At 42.1% G+C, this 27,382-nt stretch overlaps 1 protein-coding gene across 2 annotated transcripts in view; it reads left to right on the plus strand.

The window, feature by feature from the left end:
• The window catches only part of mdga1 (MAM domain containing glycosylphosphatidylinositol anchor 1), a 190,600-nt gene that overhangs the window by 95,728 nt on the left and 67,490 nt on the right, over nucleotides 1–27,382 (plus strand). For both annotated transcript variants that reach the window (XM_023953565.1, XM_023953566.1), the window contains exon 5: nucleotides 26,679–26,875. In XM_023953565.1, the coding sequence (XP_023809333.1) occupies nucleotides 26,679–26,875 (197 nt within the window). The remainder of the gene's footprint in view (nucleotides 1–26,678; nucleotides 26,876–27,382) is intronic.

Below are 27,382 nucleotides of genomic sequence, written 5' to 3' on the forward strand. Positions count from 1 at the left end.
CATATGAAATAGTAAGAGCGTCTTAAAAATTAATAGAATAAATAAATAAATGTATTTACATACACATATAAAACTAGTTAAAAGAAAAATAAATTAATTAAAATATTTAAAAATAATAATAATAATAAATTAAAAAATAATAATAATAATAATAATAATAAAATAAATAAATAAAATAAAAAAAAATAAAAAATCCTAAAATTCAACTAAAAGCTAAATTAAAAAGGTAGGTCTTAAGCCTTCCTTTAAAAACATGAACTGTCTCTCCAGCCCTGAGGCTCTCTGGGAGGCTGTTCCACAGGCGAGGTCCCTAAAAACTGAATGAGGCCTCGCCGTACGTTTTTGTTCTAACTTTTGGGATAACCAAAAGGCCTGTATCAGAGGACCTCAGGGTCCGCGAGGGCTCATACTTTAAAATCATGTCAGATAAATATGAAGGCCCAAGACCATAAAAACATTTGTAAACCAATAAAAGAACTTTAAAATCAATCCTGAATTGCACAGGGAGCCAATGCAGCGATCTTAAAATCGGTGTAATGTGTTCCCGCCCCCTGGTCCTCGTCAGAACGCGTGCTGCTGAATTTTGCAGCAGTTGAAGATTTGCTATTCTTGTTCTGGGAAGACCAGAGAGCAGGACATTACAATAATCCAATCTGCTGGTAATAAAAGCATGCATTAGCACCTCTGTACTGGAAAGAGAGAGAAATGGGCGGACTCTGGATATATTTTTTAGATGATAAAATCCTGTTTTTGTGATGTTTTTAATTTGTGGGATAAAATTCAACTCAGAGTCAAAAATGACACCCAGGTTTCTCACACACTGAGAAGTTTTGTAATTCTTTAGTTTAGATAAAACTATCTCTCTCTTGTCTTCAGAACCGATCACTAAAACCTCTGTTTTGTCCTGGTTTAGCTGTAGAAAGTTCTCCGCCATCCATGACTCAATGTCTAAAATGCATTTTAAGAGTGTGTTGACCGACTCTTCATCATCAGGAGACACAGCGATGTAGAGTTGAGTGTCATCAGCATAGCTGTGGAAACAAACGCCATGCCTCCTGATGACGTCCCCCAGTGGCAACATATATAGATTAAAAAGTAGTGGGCCTAAAATTGAACCTTGGGGGACCCCACAGTTGATGTCGAAGACCCTTGAGGAGCAAGTATCCATACTTACGTAAAAACTTCGATCTGTGAGATAGGAATAAAACCACTTTAGTACAGTACCAGAGATGCCCAAACCTCTCAGTCTGTTGAGTAAAATACTGTGATCTACAGTGTCGAAAGCAGCACTGAGATCCAGTAGTACCAGAACTGAGAGTTTCTGACAATCCAGGTTACATCTAATATCATTTACTATTTTAACAAGGGCCGTCTCTGTGCTGTGGTTCGTCCTAAAACCAGATTGATATTTTTCAAATATGTTATTTCTATTTAAAAACTCATTAAATTGGATTAAAACAGTTTTTTCAATCATTTTACTTAAAAATGGTAAGTTGGATACTGGACGATAATTGTTATAGTTGTTTGGATCTAAATTACTCTTCTTCAGAAGAGGCCTCACCACTGCCGTTTTAAAGGCAGCAGGGAAGACACCTGTCTGAAGAGAGTTATTTACTATATTTAAAAGCTCAAACTCAAAGAAGTCATAAAATGCTTTCAACAACGATGTGGGGATTGGGTCTAAAAGGCAGGTGGTTGGCTTTAACTGGGAGAAAACCTGACCAAGTCCCACAGCATCAACCAGGACAAAACTTTCCAGTGTTACCTCTGATAAATACAATGCTATAGATTCATTAAAAGCAACACCTTTTTGAATTAAAAGAGTAGATCTAATAGCATTGATTTTACTCCTGAAGTGGTCTGCAAAACTCTCACATACAGCATCTGAGGCTCCTATGGAGGACCTTTGAGAGTCTCTTTTAGTTAAACTGTCTATTGTTTTAAAAAGAACTCTAGGATCATTTTTGTTTTGTAAAATTAAGTTTGAGAAGTAGAGGGTTCTGGCTTTTTTTATTGCATGACTGTACCTCGTTTGCTGTTCTTTAAAAATTTCGCAATGTACAGTTAACTTCGTTTTTCTCCACTTCCTCTCCGCTCTCCTGCATCCGCGTTTCAAGGCTCTGATTGGTTCGTTCTTCCACGGTGCTGTAGCTTTAGTTTTCAACGTTTTCGTTTTAAGTGGAGCTACAGCATCAATGGCTGACTGTAGTTTGTTGTTAAAATGTTCAACCATAAAATCACATGATGCAGATAAAATATGAGCGGGAGTTTGATGTAAAATATTGATAAAATTTGCAACCACATCAGGAGTTATGTATCGTTTCCTCACAGTTCTGAATCCCAGCCTGAATACATCACCAATGATGTGATAAAGTTTCCATGACGATTTCAGGTTGCCTGTAGGTCAGATGTTCCATAATGGTATCAGAGAGCATGGCTACAATTTATTAAATAATGCAAAGAAACAGTTTGGTTGAAATATAGAGCAAAGGTATTGAAATTCTGTGTGCTCGCAGTTAAAGTACAGGAATATGCCGTTTATATTTTTTGTTCAGATGTCAGTAATCTAAAAGAGCTTCAATGAAATAACATTTTTATATAAACACAACGAACACGCCAATTTGTATCCCTAGATCAAACACCATAAATCCAACTTAGTCTTCTATTTATATATAATAAAGTCTACCAGTTGTGAAGTAAGCCATTCTAAAAGATCTTAATACCTTACAGATCCCATAGACCTGCTGAGCGCACAAAGAACACATCACAAACTCATAAGTCTTTTAATGTTTAGTTCGAAGCTATCCAGCAGATCAGCTAGAGATAAAAACCCTCCACCCTTCCCTGTCATCTTGCTAAGTTTATCTTAAATGTGTCCTTTTTCCACTTTCCTCTGTGTTTTCTGTTTATTTATTGACTCCTTTCGTCCCTGAAATTTATACTGTGCAGTGCAGGCTCAAAATTATCTTGACCTTACAATGTGCTCCTGGTTCCTGCTGATATTTTTCATCAAGAAAATAACTGTTACGCTGGAATGACACATAAATCAAGAGGTTGAATTTTTTCTTTTTTCCAATGTGGAAAGCATTATTAAAATTGATATAGGAAAAAAAACTATGAAAGACATTTATTACATAGAAGATGCTTTTGTATGAGAAGATAAAGGGGTCTTTAAACCTTTTGCTGTCATCCACTGCAAAGTCTTTTTTCTAGATGACCAAGAAAACCAGAAATTACAAGAATACATCAAATAATCCTCAGACGTGGTAAGGTAATCTTCTAATACATATTTGCCATGCAGGAAAAACATACTCTAATAATCATATTACACCTGTTAGTCCAAGCTGTGACATTGACTTTGTATTTTAAATAATTACAGAAGAGATAGGTGGGGTGGATGTCTGAAAATCCTGTACAAATGTGATAAAAATCACATTACCATGATGATGCAGTAATTAAGAAAACTTGCTGTATTTTTAATATCCCCCAATCAATACCACTGATCAGATTTCTTTCCTCTCAGCCCTCATCAGCTGGCTTGATTCACAGTCCTCGCAGGCCAATTACTGAAAATGTGATGGGGAGGAGGGAATAAAATAAGATCTCATGTCTTTGTGCAGGATTGATTTAAAGTTTTGCTCTATTCATTTATAGATTTCTTTCATGCAGAGGCCAGTTCATTTCTGCCCCAGTGTCTTGCTCCTTCATGGATATTACTTACATTCCTGGACACATGGAAAACTGTGCCGTTATTAGCTATTTTCAGCAAGTAGTTCTCTAGTATGGGACCTGAAGCCCCTATGAGATGTAAATGTTGGAGTATAAATTAAACAACTGACAATGAACCTTTCATTTTATTTCCTTTCATATTTTTTAATGCCCTCACAGGTAAGACAACTGTTCAACTTAACTAATTTTCCATTCCCCAGACCCCGAGGGGTGTCATCTGTATTCATCAATGCCATAAGGCCAGACCAATTCTAATATTATTTTATGGCAATGACATTTTTCATTCAGCCAATGTCCAATAACTTATGGCTTTGATTTTGTAGCTTTAGTTTTTCCCCTTCTTGTTACTTCAGACTGCCTTCCTCTCGATTTTCTTTTAATTTTGACTCTAGTTTTCGGAGCCACTCTCTCTTTCTGTATGTTTTTTTCCCTCCCCCTTTCGTTTCCACCCCTCTTTAATTTTTTTCTCTTTCTTTCCTTTTTATGACCAGCTGCACCGGGCTGGATAATGAAGGTAGTTTATACTGTGGGACATGCCTTGGGCAAGCTCCACGAATCACAGGTAGAAAAGCTCAAATGGAATGGAGATGGAGGTGTAGGGGGCACAGACTTAAGGATTAGAAGGCAGTGAAACAGACAAAATCCAAGACTGTAAAAAATAAAGAAATAACAATAAGGTGACAAAGAAAGTCGTTTCTGGAATGAGAAATATTTCTTTGTGTCGGGTCTTGTTTAAAGCCTTTTTATAACATCTGTAAGAACGGATGAAGAAAAGACCAAACATCTAAGTTCAAATGGCAAAATTAACTTACTTTTGGTCAATTCCATCTGTATTTTGTTCTGCTGCATCATCCAAATACTTTTTTTTTTAGATAGTAGTGGAAACTAAAGCTGCAAAAACATGTCAAAGAATAATAGGAAAACACAATTAAAAAAAAAGTCTGAACTGTTACTAACTACTCTGTGTAACCTTTATTAGATCTGGATGCACTCAGCACTTTCAGAGTATAGGAAGGTGATGAAAACCACACAAATCAATGTGGAGAAGGTAATAACCATTACAGCCACAGGCCAGTGAGGGTGTTCTTTGTCAAAGCACTGCCTAATAAGCTTCATGACGAGTGTTCTCCCGAAGATTTGGAGAGAAAAAGAAACAAAGACTGGCAGACAATCAATTTTTTGTTCCTAAAACATTGGTGTTTATCTTAGGTGGGCAGATATAAACAATCACTACTCTTTATTTATGAATGACAGGTGCTAAGGCAAGGAATTACAAAAAATATAGTCTAAAGAGAAAATGTAAGCAGACATAGGAGATAAGACACATTAAAACATATGAAGATTGTTATGCAAAAGCTGTTTTTTAGTTAGTTTATCCTAGAAGACATTAAATGTGATGCATTGATTGGCTTTGTCCCTTTTATTGAAAAAAAAACAACCCAATCAGGGCAAAAAAAGGAAAACCTGATGACAATTAAAACATGTTTTTACACTTTCGATGAAAGATCTATTCACACAACTTGATCCAGAACCCCCCTAAAAGCAGCTAAAAAGAAAGCATTTATAAATCCCATCAGAATAGAGAAAATCACAAAATACAACAAGCATTTAACTCATATTTTTTCCACTAAATTATCCAGGTTTAATGCTTAATATTTAAGAATATATAAGAATATGGTTTAGTATTAAATAAAGTACAGAAGAAAAAGCAGACCAGACTCAAAAAATGCAACAATGTGTTGGATATGTTAAGAATGTCATCATTTAGTAATACACTCAGTCAGTTTAAACAGGTATGTTAATGTACAAATGATGTAAAATCTGCACACTACTACCTACTCTTCTAATTTATATATTTTATAATATATAAATTATATTATAAAATATATAAATACATTATAATGAATGAATTGTATTAATATATTTGACATTGTTTAATTATTAAGCAGATGAAGAGAAAAAAAAGAAAAGTAGGGGTTCATTCTAACATTAGTTTGACTTTTCTGTGGATGAAGGGAGATGAAATTTACAGGAGGTGGAGGCCCCAGTAAAAAGGGATCAAAGTGAACTCTCTCTGCTTACCTTCTTAATGGATTTTATTTCACATTTCAAATTTAGACTCCTCTTAACACACACTACAGTACATTTAGTTAGGTGGATTAACATTAACAGCTCATTTTGGCTGAATAATGATCAGATCTCTCTGTAAATAACATTTACGTTATGTATCATGTTCTAAATAAATACTGCAGTAAACCTTTCATCTTCCTATAATGTAATTAAAGAAACATTTAGGAGTTATGGATGCAGGAACAGTCAATGTGTCACTAAGCTGTGGTATTGTGTTTAATAGCGAAGAGTTAAACGTTTTATTTTAGGGAACATTTGGTTGAATTTATTACTGTCTCTCAGAGATGGCACTATTGAGCACCTTGTTTAGAGAGGCATATTAGGAGTTGTGTCTCTATTTATTTCTATTAATTTAGACATTTTTTAATCTCCAATGACTACCTTTTGCAAATTTTGCAACAGCTGGGAGAACAAATTGAATGAGCTTTTAGCATTTTAAGCATAAAGTCTGATAACCCTGCATGGTTCCTTAAGAGAAGAGTAAGGAAGGATAAAGAATTGGGTTCTTTAAACCCTAGATATGTTGGATGATGAGTATGTAGTCAAATAAATTGAATTCAATATTTCTGAAAGAAAACATTGTGACTAGACTTCATTTTTAATGTTCTATAAACATAAATTCCGTCGTTAGGTTTCATTTTAAAAGAAAATGAGCACACTTTCTGTTATACAGAGAGATATGTTTATGAATCTTTGACGAAGTAGCACTTACATTCGACATCTTTAACACATGCATTCCAACAATAACCCCGACCTAGCATTCAGACTGCTGGAGAAACTGCATTCTAGACTCAAATTACCCTGGGAGTCTCCTCCTTCTCATTTATTTATTTGTTTACTCTTTCCAACTACAGAAGTGAAGAGCTTGAATACCACTTCATTGTCTGAGGAAGAATTCACAGAGGGTGTCCAGAGTTGCATTAATAAAAACATTGTGCATATTGCACTAGAGTCTACTGTTTCTCCCTCTGCACAACAGTAAAAAATGCAAGAAACTTTATAAGTGTGGCCTCATATTTGAAGGTGTACTAAATGTTTACTGCATAGCTACTCTTGTGGTGCTTGCCATGGAATAAATCAAATAAATGAAGTTATGGATGCTGGCACCCCTGATTTTTCATTCTTGCCCACATCGTTATTTTTTTAAGACTTATGATCAAACTGTTGTTTTTGTGTATGCATCCCAGCTCCTATTATATGATCCATTCATTTACAAGCATATGGATGGAGTCTGAAGGGCATTCTTTATCCGCTTGGTTCCATTGCAGATACATTCAGAAAGTACTGGTAGGGACTCAGAAGACCTTTCTTTCTTGTTTTTGCCCTGAGGGGTTGCACCAAGGGAAGTAAGAACCATGTGCTGTGGTGGCCCGGAGGTATTTTGTGAGCATATTCTTCTGTGTCACCCCATATCTGATGTCTGTGCTTGCATTTCATCACATAGCTATTGTACATGTGGTGATGTGCAGCTTTTCTGGTATGTTTTGTGCATGTGTGTGGAAGAGAGATTTTAGCCTGAAGGCCAAATCAATGAGCTGCGTCTGTGTGTCCCAGAACACCCTCTCTGCTGTCAGCCCCGCATTGTGCAGCTTTGAGGTTACGCTCACAGTAAATAAGCATGCCCAAATTAGCCTTTTTTATGGCCTAAAATAGTAGAGGCAAGCTATCATTAATGTTTAATTCCTTTTCCCACGCTCTTTGCTGACAAAAGCATAATTAGTGTTCGTGAATGTTGAGCTCATCAAAAATGTGTTCTGCATTTTCAATGGACTCGTGTTACCAGGTTTACTCCTAACACACATTATGTCTTAACAGTGAAATTTGTAACGAATAAATATTGTTTCTGCTCAGGCTGAACATTTTACAAAACACGTTTTGGAGGAAAAAAGTTGAAGTCGTTTAGTTTTACAGAAAAGTCAACACCACTGGTAGTCACAGCATGAGAGAGCATGAGATCACAAATAATTGTATGCATTATAGCTTGAGGTAATAACATTCCTAAAAAAAGATGTACTCTTAATAAAACCTTATGTTAAAGTTCATGCACCCATAATCAGGACATTTCTGAGCAATAATAATCTCAATGCCGGGGCTGCAAAGACGATTTGCTCTTTGTAGAACCTGCTATGAAAAAAAAAAAAGGCAGAATCAATAATGGACTTTTTCTCAGAATGACAATAGAAATTAAGGACAACAATTATCTACCTCCAAATATGAATTCTGCTAATATAATCTTACTTCTGAAACCTGGGAAAGATCCCACATCACCATCCAGCTATCGACCCATATCGCTGATTAATGCAGATCTTAAAATAATCTGCAAAGCTTTGGCGGGAAGGCTGGAGAAGGTAGTTCCCTGTCTAATACATCCTGACCAGGTTGGCTGCCTCGGTCCCGTCGAGGCCTGACCAGAGCTCTTCTAGGGCCGGCGTTTGGGGGTGGGGGCCTGGGCTTGCTCCGGGGGGGGCCGGCGCTTTCTGGCTCCTCTCCCTCTGTGTGGGGTGGGTGGTGCTGGGCCTGGGGTGTCGGCGCCTCCGGGGGTGGGGCCCCTGGGCTGGGTGGGCCTGGCCCCCTTGCTGGGGGGGGGGGCGGGGGACAGCTGTTTGACCACCGGGGGACAGTCTACCAGCTGTCCCCAACTTACCCCCTTCCTCATATAACCTCATAATAGGGTGAGGGGGTGGGGGGATTAGCCTGCGATGAGCCTTGGGGGGGGGGGTTTACTAGGCAGTGGCCCCCCCTCCTATGGTTGCCGTATGGAGTGGTCCCCCCCTCTTTCGGTTTTATTTGCACCTTAGACATGTAGGGCCCTTGGTAGGGGGGGTGCTTGGACATCACTGCCAGCAAGCAGCAGATGTCCTCCTAGCACCCTACCCGCCAATTTTAACCGCACCTTAGACATTTAGGGCCCCTTGGTGGGGAGGGTGAGGGGACATCACTGTGAGTAATCAGGAGATGTCCCCTTAGTGCCCTACCCGCCAATTTTAACTGCACCCCCCTTAGTACACACACCCCTCCCCCCTCAATATATACATCCCAACATAAACACACACACATGCACACACACACCCTCTTAAACACACATATACGCACACACATTTTGCAAGGAAGGTGGGACCTAGGACCATCTGTCCCCTGCCTCTTCCCTGGTGGGGGGTACGGGCCCCTTTGCAGCGGCGGCCGTGTCCCCGGGGTGCCGGCTTCCTGGGCCCGGCGGTGCTCTCTCCGCGCGGTGGGGGGGTTCACATTACATCTGAGCCGGGGGTGTTGGTGTCCCTGGGGGGTGGGTTCTGGTCCTTGCTCCTGAGCGCTGGGCCCCGCCTAACTTCCAACTGTGGCCGAGCCTGGTCGGGCCATATTTACAACACCCCTTGTGGGCCCTCTTTTTTCCCCGGGGTTCCCCCCTCCTGGGCGGGGGCGGCGGGCCCCTGCCTTGCTCCTCCCTGGACCAACCGTGGGCCGGGCGGATGGCTGCCTGGAGTGCGGGGCGGGTCTCCCTTGGGGGGTCCTGGCTCGTACCTGGGGTTGGGGCGGGGGGATGCCCGGAACTCCTGGGTGGTGGTGGGGTGCTCATCTGGGGCTGTGGGCGTCCCTCTCCGGTGGGGCCCTGCGTTGGGCTCTCCCGGCGCGGCGGGGGGGCTGTTCTCCTGGTTGGGCTGGGGCGGCCCTCTCTTTCCCTCTGTGCCTCCCTGCTCTCTGGCTCTGGGGGGCCTTGCGGCGGTCCTGCTGGCCCTGGCCTGGGTGGCGGGCTTGGTCGCCCGGGCGGCGGTTGTTCCCTGCCGGTTTCCGTGTGGCGTGGGGGGGATTCCGGCTGCCGCTGCTGCTGCGGTGGGGGTCTTGGGGTGGGGATGGCTGGGCGCTCTCCTTCCTTCTTTACACATTCCACCATCCATATTAGAAGAACATGAGCACTCACCTGAGCACGGGTGTTGGCTCACCTTTGCACTGGCGGTTTGCGTGACTGAATGACTGAAATGTTTCACACTAGTTGGTTTTAAGGCATAAGTATGCGTGTGAGCACTATCTGTTTTGTGTACATGTCGACAGATGGACATTTTTGCAACTAGCAGGTGTGTTTGACACTTGGGTGTGTGTGTGGACAGGCTCCGCCCTTTTTGTACTGCATTTGAGCCTTACCATGGTGATTAACAACCAGTAAACTTGTTGCTCTATGCTGCTTCATGGTCTTATCCCCCTTCCCCTCCTACTATCACCCTCCTTCCCCCCCTCTTTCTAACGTCCCTCTCTCTTCTTCCCCTCTTTCCTTTTCCGTCCGGTCCAACACCAAAGATCTTCAAACATGTTTGAAATTAATAAAGTTTGGCCTCAATTACAAAAGGGGTTTATTCAGACATACCTTTGGTTTGTCTGAAGATTAATAACCCCTCTTGTTAAAGTAAAATATGTCCAACACAAGAGGCCCTCAGCTCTCATCTGTTTGCCCAGCTGTTGGACAGGACAAGGTAAAAAAAAAAATAAATAAAAAAAAAAAAAAAAAAAAAAAAAAAAAATAATACATCCTGACCAAACAGGTTTTATAAAGGGTAGACATTCATCTACCAACATGCGCAGATTAATCAACCTCATAGATTATACAACCATCAACAACCGAGAAGCAACCATTTTGTCACTGGACGCAGAAAAGGCATTTGATCGGGTCAACTGGAAATTTTTAATAGCCACCCTGAACAAATTTGGCTTTGGAAAATCATTTATTAACTGGATTAAAATACTATATGCCTCTCCTAATGCTTGTATCAGAACAAATGATCAAACATCTCCAAGCTTTAATTTACAAAGAGGAACCAGACAAGGCTGTCCACTATCTCCGTCTTTATTTGCACTATTTATTGAACCTCTAGCTGCTGCTATTAGGCAAAGTCGAGACATTGAAGGCATTCAAACCAAAAATTTAGAACACAAAATAAGTCTTTATGCAGATGATGTTTTACTATTTACTCCTAATTCACAATCTTCCATCTGCCAAATCATCTCCCTAATTAATAGATTTTCCTCAGTTTCAGAATACTCCATAAACTGGTCTAAAAGCACAATTTTACCAATTAATTGCAATTATCTAAATCCGTCATCTATTAAAATACAAACAGGCAACATAAAGTACTTAGGTATAAATATCTCCTCTAGGCTTTCTGATCTACTCAAGCTAAACCACACCCAACTACTTAAAACAACCGAGGCTGATCTCACTAGATGGATAACTCTACCCATTTCTCTAATCGGGAGAGTAGCAGCCATAAAAATGATGATTCTCCCAAAAATTAACTACCTATTTTCAATGATTCCTTCCAAACCTCCAACTACTTGGTTCAAATCATTAGACTCATTCATTTCCCAATACCTCTGGGAAGGTAAACCCCCACGGATTAGTTTAAAAACTATTAAAAAACCTAAAGATAGAGGAGGACTAGGCCTTCCAGACTTCCAGGACTACTACTCCGCGAACAGATTGTGTTATGTACAAAAATGGCTGAATCCTGGTGTGCTGGATGAATCCTGGCTAGACATTGAACAAAATCTCTGTGATAACCTAGATATTTCTAATTTACCTTTCTTCAGTTCTAAAATTAAACAACACAAATGCTTCAGAAGTTTAAACATCAGCTCATCCTTAACAGCCTGGTGGGATTTTCTTAAAAAAAACAACCTCACATTATTTCCATGTAAACTTACCCCCATTTGGAATAACCCTGACATTTTGATTAACAAAAACATGATTCATTTTGCTTCATGGAAGAACAAAGGAATCCAGCAGTTCCAGCATATAATTCAGAATAGAAAATTTATGTCCCTCTCAACGTTATCCTCAACCTATGGAATTAATATAAACAAATTTCTAGAATATCAGCAGCTTAAATCAGCTATAAGCACTAAATACTGCCTGACCCAAATAGACCTAGACCCTCCCCTTACAGTAACACATTTCATGGACCTTAAAAATCCCAAACTCACCTCCAAAATTTATAAGATGTTATCAGACATAGAGGAAACCATTTACTTACCCATGACAAAATGGGAGTCTGAGCTATCATTGAATTCTAGTGATCAATTTTGGCTACAGATCTGTTTGAATGCCTTTAATATGACCAAAAGCCCTAATCTGCAACTTATTCAATACAAGATTCTCCACAGAACTCACTACACCGGACAGAGGTTATTTAAAATGGGTCTCAATCAGTCTGCTATATGCACACAGTGCATAGGTAACAACATAGACGACTATTTGCATGCCCTGTGGGTCTGTCCACCTGTCCAATCATTCTGGCGTAAGGTTTGTGAGGATTTATCAATCTGGTTTAATCATAAGGTTCCTGCTTGCCCCAAATTCTGCTTATTAGGTGACCTGAATAACATCAACATGGAATCTAACAAGGCTTATAAGGTTCTCACCGCTGTATGTATCGCAAAGAAAACTATCCTCCTAAACTGGAAATCTAAAAATAATCTTAGCATCAACCACTACAGAAACCTCATTTCAGAGCATATTAGTTCAGAGATAATGTCCTCCACAAAAAACCTGTCGGCTTCAGACTCTCCCTGGCTCCAGCTGGTTAGTCACATCACCTAGTGGGGGTGGGATGGTGATAGGTTGAGCCGGGTCCTGGCTGGTTGGGTGGGCCGGGGTGGGTTTGGGGGGGTGGGCTCTGCCGGGCCTGTCGTTCTCCCGGCTCGGGGCTCTGGTTGCCTGGGTGGGGTGGTGGTGGGGGCGCACACTCTGCCGGCAACTTGGCAGGGGTTCCTGGGCGGGTGCCTGCTGGGCGCAGGGTAGGCAGTGCGGCTGACCGGGAACGGCGGCCGGGTGCCGTGCTGGGTGGCTGGTCGCCGTGGCGGGGGCTGGGGGGGGGGGCTTGGTGCTCTGGGGCCTGGGGTCGTCTGCCCGTGGCCGGTGTTTCGCCCGTGGCCGGTAGTTGGCGCGTGGCCTGGCCCCCCGGGGGTTGGCGCCGCAGTCACAGCAGGGGTTAATGGGTTCACTTGGGTGGGTTTATTTCATTATTATTATTATTATTATTATTATTATTATTATTATTATTATTATTTTAATTATTTTATTATTATTATTATTATTAATATTATTATTATTATTATTTTATTATTTATTTATTTTTTTGGGGGGGGGGCTGGGGGGGCAGTGTGCTAGTCCTTAGGGGGGCCAGGGTATGAATGGTGGGGCTGGATCCCCTGCCCCCCCGTTCTGGCACCGGGACCCTTCCTTGCTGGCTGTCTCTCGGCGCCGCGAGGCTCTGGCCTCCAACTGCGACTGGCTTGGCGTTTCTGGCTGCCCGGCCGCTCTGGGAGGGGGGGCGCCTACTGCGGCCGGCTGGGGGGCCGGTCGCTCGGGGGAGCCTTCTCCCCCGGTTGTGCCCATCCGCCCGCTCCTCCCCGCTCTCATCCAAACAAATATTGCACACAGGCACATAGGGCCCCGGGATCTGGATGGGAGGGGTATGCTGGCGGGGCTCACTGGGGATGCCCCTCTCTGGGTTCTCGTTGGCACCCGCCCTCCTCCCCGCTTTTTACTTGCATATTAGACACTCTGATTCATCTAGGGCCTTGTGGAGAGGGTCTGGTGTAAGGGAGAAGGTGGAACATCCGTGCTCACCTTTCGCTGGCCCCCCCACAATTTTAACTTTCTCTGTAGACACACACACTGCATGCTAGCAGCACACACACAGCAAATACACACCACTCACAGAGGGACTCCAGAGTGGGGGGCTTTGCGGCTTGGCAGCGGTGGAGCCCCCCACACTGGTGACCTCCTATTTTACCTGCAGCACACACACAGCACTCCCACACCTCCATACATGGGTGGGGTCGGGGGGGGGGGCGGCCGGTCTTCACCCACCTGGTCCTCTCAGGGCGGCCGGGCTTATGGGTGTCCTGTCGGCTGTGGGAAGGGTCGGGCATGCGGCGCTGGGGGTCGGCCGGCTGGGGGGGGGGTTACTGCTTGGCGGCGGGGGTAGGGAGGGTAACCAGATGATTGTGAGTATGTGTGTGTGAGTGCATGGGTAGGACCGACCTGGGGGCTGGCTCGCTGGGACCCTCTGGGGCTTTCCCTCCCCATCACAGAGAGGGGAGGGCACTGAGAGGGTTGGGGAGGGGGGGTCAGATATTATGGCGGGGGGGGGGGGGGGGGGGTTGTAGTGCGTAGGGTTTTAGGGGGGTGGCTGTGGCTGTGGGTGCGTGGCGATCCCTGGGTTGCTAGGGTCGCGTGCCTGGGCTGGCTTGCGGGGACGGGGCGCCGGTCGGGTGGTGGCCGGCTCATGGGTTCCGGGGGCCCTGGCTTCGTCCCTGGCCTTTGTCTCGGTGTCCGGCGCCCGGTGGCCCCCATGGCTGCCGCCTGGTACGGCTAAGCGCTCCTGTCTTGTGGCCTGGGGGCCGGACACTGGGCTCGCTTGTGCCTCTGGGCATTGGGGGGGCCCCTGTAGGGGGGCCCTCTCTGTGCCTGGCTGGTGGGGTGGGCGGTCCCCTCCTCCTCCCCTCCCGGGCTGCCTGGGTCCGGATGCTGGGGGGACTTCTGGCCTGGGGGGCTCTCCTCCCCTCTCCTGGTCTGGCTGGTCTGGCTGGGTAGGATCTGGCTCCCTTTATGAACACACGGTTCACGTCGGCAGCATGCATGTATCTCCACCCCCACGTGCACATGCACACTGCCACACTGCTCCCTGTCTGCTTCATCCCTCCTCCTTACCTACAGTGTATTGATGGACAGTTTTTTTTTTTTTTTTTCGCTCATCTTAGTGTCAGATTTTCACCTTTGATGTAACATTCGTCTTTCCAGCAGATCTGGTATAATTGTTACAGCTTAAATTAATAACTTAGTCAAATCAGTGCTTGTATCCCCCACCTTTTCACCTTTCTTCCTTTTACTCTCTTCCACCCTCCCCTCACATTCTTCCCCTCTCCCTCCCCACACACTAAATGTAACAAATAAATAAAAAATAATACGACAAAAAGGGGTTTATACAAATCTACACTCTAGTTTCTTGAAGCTATATAACCTCTTTTTGTGATAGTAAAACCTGTCCAACACAAAAAGCCTTCAGCTCTAATCTGTTTGCTCAGCTGTTGGACAGAACAAGTTAAAAAAAAAAAAAAAAAAAAAAAAAAAAGAATCAATAATGGAGCCTATAGTTGTAAATCAGTCTTGATAAGTTGAAGTTGATATAAAATAAATTACAGTCACATTACAGTAATTTAAAGGAATAACATAAAAATAATTTTGTTTTAGCCTGAGAATACTTAAAAAGACCACCAGAGCTGTTGTAGAATAGCTGGTTTAATGATGACATTCTCCCAAAAGGTTAAAGAGCTGTTAAAATAGCTACTTTAAAGGGTGTCAAGAATAAAACAGCAATAAAAAAAAAACATAAAAAAACTTGGTTCGTAAACTGGTCAAAATTCAAAACGGTTGTAATTTTTTCATCACCTTGATAATTGTTCAACATTATTCAACACAAAAGCTCCACTGGCTTTAGTTTTGTAATCTCATTTTTTTTACTTTAATTTTTATTTTTGGGTTTGGTTTTAGGAATCAGTTCTAAAATCGGAATCAAGAATTTCTTTTTTTAAACAAAAATACAAAAGAAAAAAAGAACCTTTGATTTGTTGAATTATTACCAAACATCAACAAACTCTTCTCCAGAATATCAGCCTAAATCAATCTTTACTTGTGAACGTTGCATTTTAAACACAGACCGAGTTCTCGTTATTTCTAAATGTAGGCCTTGTGCATGATTTATGTCCTCTTTAAGGCGATGTCTATGAGCGGAATAATGAATAATTGACGAAATGCAAAGCTGGATCAAACAGTGGAGTCTACATTCGCTTGTGCTCAGTACGCAGGCTTTTCTCTTTGTGCTGCATCTATTAATGTCAGTCTGTGTGGTCAATAAACCAGATATTTTCTTGTTTTTTTTACTGTTTTTTTTGTTGTTTTTGTTTTCCCTGTGATGTCCAGTTTTTACTATGGACTGGTGGAAATTCCTACCAGCAGTTTTGTTAAAAGCAGCTGCTTTTATATGAAAACAATAATGACGTTTTGCTTTTAAGCAATATACTAGCTTCCAGATGCACAAATAGGTTTAAATTGTCATGGTGGAGGGTGGCTCGAGAGCCGGTTGGACCCAGACGCAGAGGTGGAGGCATGAGGATCAGAGTCTAGAGGGTTTAATGAACAAACAAAAGGCGCTGCAGAGCAGGATGACAAAACTAAACAAAACTCACTGTGGCGTGGAACAAGAAACGAGGAACATGGCATGACAAGGACAACCAGGACAGGAATAACTAATGGACCAACACAGGAGGAAGGCAGAGACAAGACTTAAATACAGACAGGGCAGACAAGACACAGGTGGACACGATCAGGGCTGATGGGGACCAAAGGAAGTAAAACTCAAGAAAACAGACAAGACAGGAGACTTTCAAAATAAAACAGGAAACAGAAACAAGACAGAACAAGGACCAAAAACAAGACAAGTTCAAATCATGACAGTACCCCCCCCTCAAGGAACCGCTCCGAGGTTCCAAAAGTCACATGAGGGGGGGCCCCGGAGGATAAACCTCGACGGGCACAAGAGTCCAGAGGACGGCCGGGGGTCCGCGCCGTCCGGCGAGGCAGGTCCGGAGGACGGCCGGGGGGCCGAGCGGTCCGGCGAGGCAGGTCCGGCGTGGAGTCGTCAGGCGTGGAGTCGTCAGGCGTGGAGTCGTCAGGCGTGGAGTCGTCAGGCGTGGAGTCGTCAGGCGTGGAGTCGTCAGGCGTGGAGTCGTCAGGCGTGGAGTCGTCAGGCGTGGAGTCGTCAGGCGTGGAGTCGTCAGGCGTGGAGTCGTCAGGCGTGGAGTCGTCAGGCGTGGAGTCGTCAGGCGTGGAGTCGTCAGGCGTGGAGTCGTCAGGCGTGGAGTCGTCAGGCGTGGAGTCAGGCGTGGAGTCAGGCATGGAGTCAGGCATGGAGTCAGGCATGGAGTCAGGCATGGAGTCAGGCATGGAGTCAGGCATGGAGTCAGGCATGGAGTCAGGCATGGAGTCAGGCATGGAGTCAGGCATGGAGTCTGGCGGGTCGGGCCAGCAGTCAGGCTCTGGCGGGTCGGGCCAGCAGTCAGGCTCTGGCGGGTCGGGCCAGCAGTCAGGCTCTGGCGGGTCGGGCCAGCAGTCAGGCTCTGGCGGGTCGGGCCAGCAGTCAGGCTCTGGCGGGTCAGGCGTGGAGCCGAGCTCAGGCGGGTCAGGCGTGGAGCCGAGCTCAGGCGGGTCAGGCGTGGAGCCGGAAGTGGGGACCGGTCGGGGTTCCGGCGGAACCCCCCTGGAAGCCGGGACGGGTCGGGGCGCAGGCGGCACCCCCCTGGAAGCCGGGACGGGTCGCGGTGCAGGCGGCAACCCCCTGGAAGCCGGGACGGGTCGGGGTGCAGGCGGCAACCCCCTGGAAGCCGGGACGGGTCGGGGTGCAGGCGGCAACCCCCTGGGATCCGGGACGGGTCGGGGTGCAGGCGGCAACCCCCTGGGAGCCGGGACGGGTCGGGGTGCAGGCGGCAACCCCCTGGGAGCCGGGACGGGTCGGGGTGCGTCCATAACCACCACTGGAGCGGGTTGTGGTGCGTCCGGGACCACCTCCGGAACATGAAGGGGCTGGAGGGCATCCGGGACCACCACTGGAAGGGGTTGTGGTGCGTGCCGGACCACCTCCGGAACAGGAAGGGGAGGTTGAAGGGGACGGCGGCGGCGACGACGACCCCCCCTCAGGGCAAGCCGGCTCCCAGTAAAGTCCAGGGAGCTCCCACTCCAGGCATATGAGGGAAACTGGGCCTGGTCAAACACCCAAAAATACCTCGTATGCTCGGCTTCTTGGCAGTAGGCCTCCAGAAGCCGCATGTCCCGCTCTGCTGGGTCCAAAAAATTTGGTTGGTCCATTCTGTCATGGTGGAGGGTGGCTCGAGAGCCGGTTGGACCCAGACGCAGAGGTGGAGGCATGAGGATCAGAGTCTAGAGGGTTTAATGAACAAACAAAAGGCGCTGCAGAGCAGGATGACAAAACTAAACAAAACTCACTGTGGCGTGGAACAAGAAACGAGGAACATGGCATGACAAGGACAACCAGGACAGGAATAACTAATGGACCAACACAGGAGGAAGGCAGAGACAAGACTTAAATACAGACAGGGCAGACAAGACACAGGTGGACACGATCAGGGCTGATGGGGACCAAAGGAAGTAAAACTCAAGAAAACAGACAAGACAGGAGACTTTCAAAATAAAACAGGAAACAGAAACAAGACAGAACAAGGACCAAAAACAAGACAAGTTCAAATCATGACATAAATTTGCCAAAAAAAAGAAACAATATTTACTTTGATGTTTTCTGCCGCGTTTATTAAAATCTTGCTCTTTGCCGAGGTCAGTTTAAAGGTGATATTATCCAAATATGCTTCACTACAGTTTGTTTATGAACAATTTCCACATTCTATATCAGAGCCATGAAATCTGTTGCATAGCATTGTATCATTGTCTAGAGAGCATGATGCAAAACTTAAATTATGATAAAAGGCTTTTGAACTTTTTTTTTAAAACGATAAATACAATGATTTGGTTGACAGTAAAAAAAAAAAAGTAATAAAATGTCATACGTTAGTCGACAGGGTTGAAACCTTTCATAGTTTACTAATTTGAACACTTTTTCACTCATTGGAAAGCATCTCTACTGGGTTAATATTAATGATTATGTGCTTTCTTTACCTCAAACACTAAACGATCACTTTCCTCAATTTATAATCTTCATTGACCATGGTATTGCTTAGCAAGCCCCTAATTGCAGAAATACATGCATTTCTTATTGGACATTTGAATTTACACACTAATCAGATGACAATGTCTTAAGCCTAAGGAATACTTTGCTTTTCTGAGTAAATCCAAAAACAGCCCTTTTGAAACTTCCAGGAGGCACCTGAAATATTTCCTTTGTTGTTAAAGAATAAAGTGACCACACACAGTCCCCAAACCCCACTTAATAAATCTGGAATTGGTGCCATGGATTTTCAAAACACAGCCCTATAGCTGCTTTGTAGAATCCTCTATACACAGAGCTGGTAACCTGTGCAATTGCATCCACACACACACGCCTTGCACTGCACCTTCTCTGTAGCATTCTCACATAATTGAACCTGTCATCTTCTATTTGGTCTCTTAATGGCCATCCACTTTTGGAGAGCTATTAGTGCCGGGCATGTTATTGGAAATCAAAGAGGATTTGGAGTCCAGGGTGCCCTTGTGCTGGAGGAAATACCAAGCAGAGGTCAGCTTGTTACCAAAACACACTCTGACCACAAGAATAGACATTTTCTGTTTTAGTTGTTGCCAAAGTTACAGTAGTTAGACATTTTGTTTAGACTGTTAAAAACTGTCATGCTGGCATTTCCTACATCAATTAAAGTCATGGAACTGTGGTTTTAAATTGTAAACCGGCCCAAAACGCCGTCATACTAACATTTTTTTTTTTATTATTACGACTTTAAAGTCGTGAATTTAAGAGAAAAAGTCATAAATTTACGAGAATAAACACCAAAGTTGTCTGTTTATCTGAGCCTAGCTTGAAGATGAAAGATGTGGAGCATTTTGTGAAGCTTTATTTCCGGATAGGTTCCAAAAACAAAGAAATTCCGAACCTTTTGGCGACTCAAAATCAGTTTATTGTTAGTGTAGCCGGCCTTCCGGGATTCTGTGACAGTAAAGCAGAGTTTCATATGTAAAATAAGGAGCTCAGAGACACGTTTGGGTGCAAGTGACGCTACTTTATTTTCCTTTTCATCCACATACCCAGAAGCCCATTTGTCTTATTACATCATGAACCTGTCATGCGCACAACACCAAGGCTGAAGGAAAACAGTGTTACATACGTCCCCTCCTCCAGATGAAACGTCTCATTTCACTATAAAACAGCAAAGATGAGTAAAACAGTCTGTTATATTGGCATTGGAATGTTGGAAATACCAAAAAGTGCACCTCCTCAGATGGAAGTGTCACACTTAGAGATCTTGTCTATATATGGTTAGGGGGAGTTTTTATTTGATTAATGCCTTTTACCTTCCTATTATCTGAAAAGGTAAAGCAACGATCACATAGAAATAATTGGATGGTAAAATGTATTAAAAAAAACAAATAACTGACTAACTCATTCGGAGTCCTTATGTCATCCTCTCCAATAAATGTTGGTATCATCTTCTGCTCATTCTGCTTCTCAATAATTAAACTTCAATTTTTTTTTGTTTTGGCTGGTTCATATTTGCTTCATCTTAAAATATCTGCTTTAAGAATGTTTTAGTCAAAGGAGTGCACTCTTGCCTCTATAAAGAGAGCTCTCAATCCTGATCGCTTGATGGCTATTTCTCTCAAGGTAAGGTCTGTTGTGGCCTGTTAGTTTGAAAGGACAGACCTCTCAGAAGACATAAATGGTTTCAGATTTGCAGACTGACGTCTATGCTTTTTATTACTGTCAACGTAAGCTACATCTTTTTGTCCTTTTTTTTTTACATGTACTCATTATTGTCTGATTTAAAAAAGAACATAATGACTAACTGTTTATATGCTCAGTTTATTTTTCTAGACACAATTACCGGTTTGAGGTCTTAAAAGCTTAGGATCACTGTTCTTGCTTTTTCTAAGACCTGTATATGAATTGAAAATAAAAATAGATGTCAACAAACATTTTATTTGTCAGATTAATTGAAAGCTAAACTATGCAATGTATGTGTGCATCATTCAGCAAACACAGTTGTTTTGCCTCATCCAACCATCCAAAAACAGTGGATGACACCTACTGCAACTTTTTTTAATTTAGAAGGCTAGATGTACATACAGAAAAACAAAAGAAACCAAGAAATAAAAAAAATGGCCTAATCATTGATCACAGTTGTGTCCAAAGCCAGGACTTTGGGGAAATCAGAGCCTTCATTAAAGTTTCATATCGTATTTCTATACACTTGCAGTTTCATCTCATGTCTCCATTTACTTATGGGCTCTGACTGAGACTCACAAAAATGTAGCAACTCCTTTGTTGGAGACCTGGGTTGTAAAAATACGGTCCTTTTAAAAAACGATCTGACAGGGGATTTAGACATGCATTAGGTTTGAAGTGTTTGTTAAATTATTTTCTTTCAAAGACTACAGTGCATTCCCCCCTTTGTGAGGACATGGAAGTCGTTTTAAATCTAAAATCCCTTTTTTTTCTTAAGGTAGACTCTGCTGTTGGTTGATTAAACAACATGCTAGTTGAAGCTGTTCTTTTAGACTCAGAGTGTAACAGTAGGTCAGCAGACTGAGCTTCATCTAAAGTCTCCTGCATTTGTAAAGGAAAACACCCTAGAATTTGAATTTCTAAGATTTGAAATTCTAAGATTTCAAATGTGAATTATGCACTATTTCAAATATAAAGTGCTTTACATAAAAGCAAATAAAATACAAATTGAAAAGGCAGAGTGGTCAAAAACAAAAAAACACAAATAAAACAGGACATTTACACAAAATTAGGACCTGTCCCTCCATCTACCCAGTTCCCCCAATTTAACACTTTTAACAAAACTAAAAAAAGATGTAAGAGGTGGGGATGGGGGAGTGTTGGGGCTGGGGGGGTCAACTCTTCTTGCGATGGGGCCCCCTTGGCTGGGCAGACAGGGGCCCAACCCTGGGGAGGGCTGGGGGACGATTGTTTCCCCTCTTGGTTTAAATTGCACCCTAGACATGTAGAACCCTTAGCGGTGGTGTGGGGTGGGGTTGCTTGAACATCACTGCCAGCAAGTAAGAGATGTCTTCTCAGTGCCCCACCTGCCAATTTCAACTGCACCAGAGACATTTAGGGCCTCTTGGTTGCACCCCAACACACACACACAAACAAACAACACATGCTTTACACAAGGAAGGTATTGCAGGTATTGCAAAGAAGTTTTGTGTGCGTTACTTTACAGAGGCAATCTTAGCAAGTATAACTTAGTATGAACCTGGGTTTACTACGACACCGCTTTTTCCATTGGGCAGTGTTGTAACAATTTTGGTTGCAGTCAAATTTAAGTTACCCATTTAGGAATAATATGACCTCAACATTAGTCAAGTGTGTGTTAGAATGTGGTAGACACAAAAAGAGCAAAAATGAGTTGGTTCTCCAAATTTGTGATTTTTTTTTTTTTTTTTAAAGCATCTACAGCAAATTATGCTTTAGTCACATACACCAATATGGTAGGTTGATCTGTACGGGTATACTGAGGGCTTTTTGGTTGTCCAGGCTCAAAGAGGGTTGCAGACAGGCGGAGCTGCATCTCATTAGGAGCGCAGATGTGTCTTGAAATTCCCTTGAGAGTCATGCGAGGATGTCATGAAAATGGAACGTACCACTGTCCTATATGTAAGTGTATTGTGAAGTATTTGTAGGCCTAAGAGTAATACTATCATATGGTCCCCTTGCGCTGCACTCCAGTCATTATTTCGTGCGGGCCACCTGTGTGACCCATACAGGTTTGCCCATTTTTTGCCTGCAAACAGTCCATATCCACCCATGAGGGCAGTTGTGACTAAGGCCTTATGTTTAGTAGATTTCTCATTCTTAAAAACACTTTTTCTTTTCAAATAACACAGAAGCTGTTGCAAGTTTTAAATGCCAATTTTTCATCTCACATATCAGTTCATGGAACACAGTTAAAGTACTACTTTTCTTCAAACAGCATCAGTCTTTTTTTTATTTTGCTTATTTCTGTTTCAAATCATGAAGGCATTTCTAGAACTTCATACGTTTTCCTCATTACTTCATGTTCCTCTGAAATATGATCGGTGACTGTTAGTGAGATATTAGAAAAAAAATATTTGAGACATCTGTAATTACAGGTTTTCACTGTTAATTTATGTCCATATCAAGATAGATGTGTCTTTTTGCACATTGTAGACCCTTTATATGCACACTTTGTTTTGTATCTCTCCTATTAGGGAGCATGTAAGTTTTATGTTTAATTAGGATCCCCTGGTGCTTTTCTGTAACTATTTGCAATAGCAGAATAATGATGCTGGACGCTGTAAAATCTGTGCATTGCTTTCATCAGGGCGCATCTTTGATCTGCTGCAGTCACAATAACAGACGGATGCACAGCTGCAGTGCTTTAATTAATAAATGATAGCCAATGCTGTCCAAACTTCCCTTCTCTGGGTTTTTATCTAAAAGCAACAATTAATTTACAGGCGGTTGGTTGGGGATAGAAAGTTTTTTCCTAGGGTTACAAAAAGGTGGCAAGAGGTCTTGGTATGGTGGCAAAAGAGAATGAAACAAGCGAGAAGGACCTTCCTTAAATAGATTAAAGAATGATCATGAAAATATATTTTTAAAGCTTTTTCTTTCTTAATTATGCGTGTGAAAAAACATTTTTAAATATGCGCAACAAAATTGTTCTTTCAAACTACACTCAAATGGTTTTTAAAGGCTACAGCTTTATATTTTTAAGCTACAATGTAACAGTCATTCACCAACCCCCTTATTTTCTTTCTTTAAATTTCTTATTCTGGGTGTCTGTTAAAAGCAATATTTGAGCTAATGTGGATTTTTGATTCACTTTGTGATTTTGCTTCGAGCACAAAAGCTCAAATTTATTAAAAGTTTGCCTGCATGAAACTGTGTACCAACTGCAAAAAAAAAATGTCCACTTGGTTTACTACCGAGAACTTATCTGTTAAACAGACAACATTGCGCTCACATTAACCATCAATGCACTATGCGCCAATCTGGCAAAATGTGCAAACTGTGGAGAGGAGATAGATCAATTTTGCACCTTCAAAAAAGAAGCAGGATTGCAGAAGCTCCTTTGGGTCCATATTTTTCCATTTTAAGGGTGTGCAAACTAGCACAAGTTTATACACAAATAGCGTATTTTAAAGAAGAATTGATGCAACAAAATGTGTCAGAGAAAGGGCATCTGCTCATTTAAATATTTTGGAATGAGACAAAGAGGTAAAGTATACTAGGACATAAGCTATAATGAATTCAGAGTTCCACACTGAAAAAATTGAATCTGAAGAAGGTAAAAAGACCCTTATTTCAAGAAAAAAAATGTCATTCTTCTGTCTGGCAAGAAAAATAATTTTAAGAAAGTTTTTCAACAGCAAAATAATCTTATTTTTAAGATGGCATGTTTTAGGGACTAGAATTTTTTTCTTAAATTGGACTTCTTGGTCATTTTTCTTAGCCTGTTAGCAGATATTATTTAGCTTATTTGGTGGGAGGTTGGCACCAGTGTTCGGCAGCGGAGCCGCCATCAGTGTGTGAATGTGTGTGTGAATGTCTGTGTGCATGGGTGAATGGGACTGTGACTGTAAAGCGCTTTGGGCCTTCGTAAGAAGGTAGAAAGCGCTATATAAGTATACGCCATTTACCATTTATTTAAAGAAAGATTAACGCAGTAAGAATTTTTGATGTATTTCACTAGGGCCTTTTTTTGCAGTGTAGTGTTTATGTTTTCAGTTGACTTAAGAAATGGAATTAAAGCAGACATTAATTGTTTTTAACAGAGTTCTTTTTTTCTCCAACATTTTAAGCTGAGATATTTCTTTTGTCCTAAGTCTGTTCCTCTTGTCTGCACATTACGTTCCCTCCAAAGCCCCAACTGCTGTGTTCTAGAGAAACTGTGGAGAGCGCTGACCACCACCTGTGCTAGAGCTTTGAACCCTGGGAGGACACTTTTGGCCACGATCACCTGTTGAGTTTGCTACATTGGCCTTAACATGCCGCCTTGAAACTCTGGTCACAAAAAAACAGAGCACACCTCTAGCATCATAGTTGCTAGACCATGTTCAGAGGGTTCCCATTTTTCTTTCAAGGGAGGCCCCAGTTTTTGTTGCATTGATTATAGAAATCCTGAAATACACGTCTTTTTGCCTGTTATCCTTTGCTCAATTCTTTTAGTAATGTTTTACTAGTGCAATCTGTCTCTATGTGGTATATCTCAGAAGTCATCTTGCAAAGAGAAAATTTCAGCTGCATTTGAGACTTCCACTCCTTACATCGTCATACATAATAACATGTAAACTACTGTACCTACGTTGATATGTACATATATTTTATTTCAAAACAAATTTATTTTAAAAAACTCAATTGTTTAGTGATTTTGAGAGCTTTTGTTGTCATTTTAGTTTTAATGTGAATGTGAATGATTGAAGGAAAAAACTTGTTTGTTATTTTTGCAACTCAAATGTTTCAAAGTGCACGATTGGGCTTTCTCTGGGATGATGACAACTGAAATAAGCTCCAGTAAACCCTGTGATCCTGAATAAGATGGAGCACGGGTAGATAAATCTGTGTTGAAGAGTAGCCTAATATTATCAGCTGCTTGCATCCACTGCTGCTGGTTTTGTCAGACTCTGTAAGCCTCCAACTCTAAGCTGTTATGACATAATGTGGATTAAAAAAAGCAAAACTCAAAACTAGCAGTTTTAGTCTCATATCTTACTCATATAGCTCTCTGTTAAATACACTATGATCTTTGTGATATGGTTTCTTTCTCAGTTACCTTTTCTGACATTTCATGTAATCAGAAATAAAGGAAGCACGACTAACATCAGAGTGACTGAATCCTCATGCCTTAAATATTGATGAAGCTGTTAATCCAATCATGCCTGAAAAAGGACTTGTGTTGTACCTCGCTCTACACCGCACACCTGAGTGCTTATACAATAAATGATTTAATAAACTTCCCATGAGCCTGCGGCTTCCTTTTCATTCTAAAAAGACGTTTGCCCGTGCGACGACTGATGTGTTTGTTGCCACATTTGTGAGCTTAAACTACTTGTGTGTTCCTATGCCAGTCAGTCCCAGAGGTCCAACCTTCAATCTGCAAAAGTGCTCTTTTGCTGTGCTAGAGCTGCGCTCTCAGCGTGCCACGCGTGGGCGGCTATGCAGGCGAGCGCATGTCCGTGCTCGAGAGAGTGGCCTCACGTGACAGCTGTGCCCTTTCCAATAGCACACTCAAAAATCAGGCTTGCTTATCTTCACAATCAAAAATACAATAAAAAAAATGTATGAAGATGCCCCACATCATCAAATCTCTTCATACACACAAACACTTTCCTTTCTAAATTTGTTGTCAAATACTCTATTCTCAACGTAATCCTTGCAAAGGGGACCTGACATAGCAGGAAGTAAGTGAGGGGAAAATGCAGACCAAGGGGAGAAAAAATAGGTGAGGAAGAGGAGGCAAAGAGAAGAGGTACCTGCAGTGATGCTGAAAATTATTTCCTTAACGTTGGAACTCAGCAACACCACAATTAGACCACAGAGAATCAAAATTACACACACAAGCGGCTAGGAGAAGAGGATGGGTTTGGGTGGGAAGTGATGAAGAGAAAAAGTGGCAGTGAATTTTTGAGAGGTGGAAGAAAATAGAGAACAGGTTCCATTCTAATGATCAAGCTGAAAGGGTGTTGATGCAATATGAGGGAGAGCACAAGCAAAGACAACAAAAAAAATAAAAAATTGACTGATTTGAGATACGTTTTTGATCAAAAAGTGAAAGCATGTTGTGATTTTTGGACAAAGGAATTAAATAAATAATAGTTTCAACGTCAGAAAATTTCTATGATTTAAAAGTGTCAAAATTTAACATAATTTAATGTAAATTAATCAAAAAGTTTAACAACATCATAAAGAATATTTTAATTCATTGTTTCCTTTTTTCATTTACTAAACAATGTTCTTCTGTTTTATCATACAATTTATTTGTTAAAAGTATAAGTATTTTCACATGTTGATGTATAATTGTCTCATGAAAAGTTCAACCATGTGTTGTGTAACGTACAGATCTTGACACACCTGTCCTGACGGTGCACCAGACCATTAGCGATGTGCGAGGCAGCTACTACCAGGAGAAGACGGTGTTCCTGCGCTGCACAGTAAACTCCAACCCACCAGCGCGATTTATCTGGAAACGCGGGAATACGCTCATCGAACAAAGCAAGGACAATGGCGTGGACATTTATGAGCCTCTATACACTCAGGTACACATGGGCACATGTCACACACACCCCAACCTCTTATCAATAGTTTAGACTTGGTTTTGTTTAAAACATGCTATGGTCCAACTAAACATCATTAATGCAGGGATGTGTGCCACATGTATATTAAGACTGACAGAAAAACCCAACATTTTTATGTTGATGTTTGTGATGTTTTGTCACAAACATTATAGGAAACATTTTGAGTATGTGTTAAAAGAAAAGCCAACGAGACAATTGCTGGTAAGAGCAGAGCAACAGCAAAGGTTTTTTAAAGTGAGATTCAACTAAGAAAAAAAAAATCACAAGATAACAATTTTATATATTTTTTTGTTCCACTAATCTCCAGTGAGTAAAATAAAACACAATGAAAACAATTCTTATCTGAAAAATGTCTCAATTAATGTTTTAGAAAGTACCAAGGGTGAAAAAAAAGGTGTAATTGGGAAGTAGGTGTTTACATATGAAAGTCAAAGGACTAGAGGGGTTATCCAACTTTTGTTCATTTTT

The sequence above is a fragment of the Oryzias latipes genome, chromosome 3 (assembly GCF_002234675.1).
Source record: "Oryzias latipes chromosome 3, ASM223467v1".
Taxonomy (NCBI): Eukaryota; Metazoa; Chordata; class Actinopteri; order Beloniformes; family Adrianichthyidae; genus Oryzias; species Oryzias latipes.